The sequence below is a fragment of the Fragaria vesca genome, linkage group LG4 (assembly GCF_000184155.1).
Source record: "Fragaria vesca subsp. vesca linkage group LG4, FraVesHawaii_1.0, whole genome shotgun sequence".
Taxonomy (NCBI): Eukaryota; Viridiplantae; Streptophyta; class Magnoliopsida; order Rosales; family Rosaceae; genus Fragaria; species Fragaria vesca.
In genome coordinates this window covers 15626449-15630063 of record NC_020494.1, presented here as the reverse complement: position 1 = coordinate 15630063, position 3615 = coordinate 15626449, and the positions used below count along the sequence as shown (strand labels likewise).

Sequence of the window (3615 nt, the reverse complement as noted above, 5' to 3'; positions counted from 1 at the left end):
TCGGGGAAGCTGCTAGAGTCGGCTGGGGTGGAGGCACGCCCTCGCGCCACGCCGTACGGTGGCGAATGGACGAAAATCCGCATCGTAAAACGGTGCGGACGTCCGTAGCAGAGACGGACTGATATATTATATATATTATATATATTATTATAATATATATATTATTAAACATAAATGTGAATAATATGTTTATCAAATTTTTGTTTTCATGCAAATCATTTGTGTATTGAAATGATAAAAAATAAAATGATGAATTATATGTAATTAAGAATTATAATATTCTTATACATTCATCAATATATATTGTTACATTTAGAAATCCCGTTCAAGAATCATTATGTTACGACTGTTTCTAACAAAATGGTTTTCGAATTGTCCCATATTTGGACAGTTTGGGATCATATATGACATTGAGATTTCGTTTGTTGTTGGTGCGTTTCGTTTTCGGTTGTGAGTATATATATTTCGACAGGATCTTCCTTTATTGTTTCTCGAGTGCATATTAGGTATATAGATATTCGTGCACTTGGGGAACTGTAGGGAGATGCTACCGAAATTTTCTCACATACGCGAATTCGAAACGCCCCAACAACAAACAAAATCACAATGTCATGTACTCTCAAACGAGATTAGGGCCCTAACCGGAGGCATATGGTGAAGATTGTAGGTGTGAACAACGTACATTAATATATCTTATATATATATTTAATAGTTAAGTATATATTTATATATATTTCCTGTTTATTATTAACGATTTTTTTACAACTATATTTTTGTTTCCTGTTATTATAGTGTATAACATGGACAAGAGCTGGATGCAATTAGGGAGAGGGTCCCCTGTTTATATGAGAGGCATTTTTGATTTTCTTGAGTTCATGCGTCTACATAGTCCTCTAGACAAAGTTATTCACATATGTCCGTGCAACAAATGTCTCAATCGGAAACCAGTAACATATGAAGACATGTATTCTTACCTGGCACTAAACGGTATTTGTCCTAGCACATGGACATGGCACGGCGAAAATCAAGTTCAAATGCCTACATTTGCAGAAATTCAAGCACAACATAATCAGCAGGCAGGATCTTCCAATGCTAGTTATGGGGACCCTACTGTGATGAACCTCTTAAACGATGCCTTCCCGTTTGTCGCCTCAGGATATCAGCAAAATGTTGTTTATGACAACGCCCTTGACACCTTCCCTAATGTCTCCCACGTTGACTACAACAGTGATTATGATAAGTACACTAGGCTTGTACGGGAAGTCCAAACCCCATTGTATCCTGGCAGTAAGCATACTCTCTTGGGTACTGTCATGGAGCAAATGACGATCAAAAACAAGCAGGGAAAGACTAATGCATGTTTTGATGAGGATATTGCACTTATAAAGAAAGTGCTTCCCAAATGTAATAGTTGTCCGGAAAAGTTCGACCAAGTAAAAAGGATGTTGGCTAACCTCGGTCTTGATCACCAGAAAATAGACGCTTGCGTCAATAACTGCATCTTGTACTACAAAGACAACAAGGATGAAGTTGAGTGCCCACACTTCTACGAGCCAAGGTATGAAGCTTCCACTTCATCTAAGCAGAAAAAGCCCATTCCTAGGAAGGTTCTTCATTACTTCCCGTTGGGTCCTCGTCTGCAGCGTTTGTACATGTCTTCACATACGACCAAGCATATGAGATGGCACCAGGTAAGGCACCAGGGAGAGCAGAGGATAGATCCGGATAATCTCACACACCCTGCAAACGGGGAGGCTTGGCAGCACTTTGACCGTTCTTTTCCCAAATTTGCTGGAGACTGTCGAAATGTCAGACTCGGACTTGCAACAGACGAATTCAATCCTATTGGAAACATGAATTTGTCTTACAGCATTTGGCCTGTGATAGTATTTCCGTACAATTTACCTCCCAACATGTGTATGAGGAAGGAGTACAATTTTCTTACGCTTATGGTTCCAGGGCCGTGTTCTCTAGGAAAATGCTTAGATGTGTACATGAGACCATTAATTGATGAGCTGCAAGAGTTATGGGAAAATAGACTCCCTACTTTTGACAGGCATGGTCAAACTTCATTCATGATGAAAGCAGCTGTTATTTTTACCATCAGTGATTTTCCAGCTTATGGGATGTTGTTTGGCCAACAAACTAAAAGGTACAAGGCTTGCCCGGTATGCATAGATGACGTCAATTCTACATGGCACGCCAACAAATTTTGTTTCTTGGGATCTCGTAGACATCTTGACGAGGATCACGAGTGGCGGTGGGATACTGAGGCATTTGATGGGACTGAGGAGCATAATCTGGAACCCCGAGGGAGGTCTGGTGAGTGGATTTTGGAGAGGCTTAACCAGCACTGGTTCGGATATTTGAGCACCAGTATAGAAGCAATCGACTTGAATCCTCCCACGCCTGATGAGTTTAAGTATTGGACGCACAAAAGTGTATTCTTTGGATTGCCTTACTGGTCGACCTTGAAAATCAGACACAACTTGGACGTCATGCACATAGAGAAGAATGTTTGTGACAGTGTTCTTGGAACAATTATGAATCTCAAACATAAGAACAAGGACACCCCCAAAGCCTGTGTTGATCTTAAGAAAATGGGAATATGCCCCCAGCTATGGCTAGTACAGAACAAAAGAACAAAAAAAGCCATAATGCCGAAAGCAAGCTACACAGTCCATCCTCAAAAGAAGGCGAAAGTGTTTCAGTGGTTTGGAAACGTTAAGTATCCTCACGGGTATGTAAGGAATACCGCTTGATGTGTTAAGATGGGGGAAAATAAGATTACTGGGTTGAAGACTCATAACTGTCATGTTTTGCTACAACGTCTTCTTCTCGTGGTCATTAGACCGTATTTGTAGAGTGATGTGGTTGACACGTTAGTGGCTTTGTCAAAGTTCTTTCAGAGGATATGCGCTAAAGAGCTTAAAAAGTCTGATGTTCGGTCATTGCAAGAAGACATTGTGTACATCATGTGCAAGCTGGAGAAGATCTTTCCCCCGACTTTCTATAACATCATAATTCACCTCATGATCCACCTTCTCGAACAAGTGTTGCTTACTGGTCCGGTACAATATACTTGGTGCTATCCAAATGAGAGGTATGCACTTATATTTATTCCAATTAATCAACGATCCTTTCAAATTAATTAAGATAATTTTTTAAAATATTTATTGTAAGAGACTAAATATCTGTACTTTGCAGCCAACTAAGGGATTTCAAGAAGAAGAACAAAAACAAACGTTTCCCTGAAGGGTCGATCACAGCAGCATACATTCAGGCTGAGTGCGTAACTTACTGCAGCGCATATCTTAATGATGAAGACACAGTAGGGGAATCATCTGAAGCGGGTAGTAGCCAACAATTCAATCTATCAGTTGTTTCCAACGATGTTCAACCGTATGGCAGGCTAAGTAATTCTAAAAGATTAAGTAATGCTGAGATCAAAGAGGCTCATTGGTGTGTCCTTCAACACTGCGAAGAAGCCGAGCTGTACTTGAAGTCCTATTGACTAAGGTAGAATGGAACGAAGCCATACACAAGAGAGATTTTCCAGATTACTTCCCTATTTGGGTACCTCCTCTATATATATATATATATATATATATTTGG

The 3615-nt window shown here is 40.0% G+C and overlaps 1 protein-coding gene across 1 annotated transcript; it reads left to right on the top strand.

The window, feature by feature from the left end:
- Positions 1-1115: 1115 nt before the first annotated feature.
- LOC101301486 lies at positions 1116-3514 on the top strand. Its single transcript, XM_004298225.1, has 3 exons — positions 1116-2744; positions 2865-3103; positions 3208-3514. The coding sequence occupies exons 1-3, from the start codon at positions 1116-1118 to the stop codon at positions 3512-3514; spliced, it is 2175 nt and encodes a 724-aa protein (XP_004298273.1).
- The last annotated feature ends 101 nt before the right edge of the window (positions 3515-3615 follow it).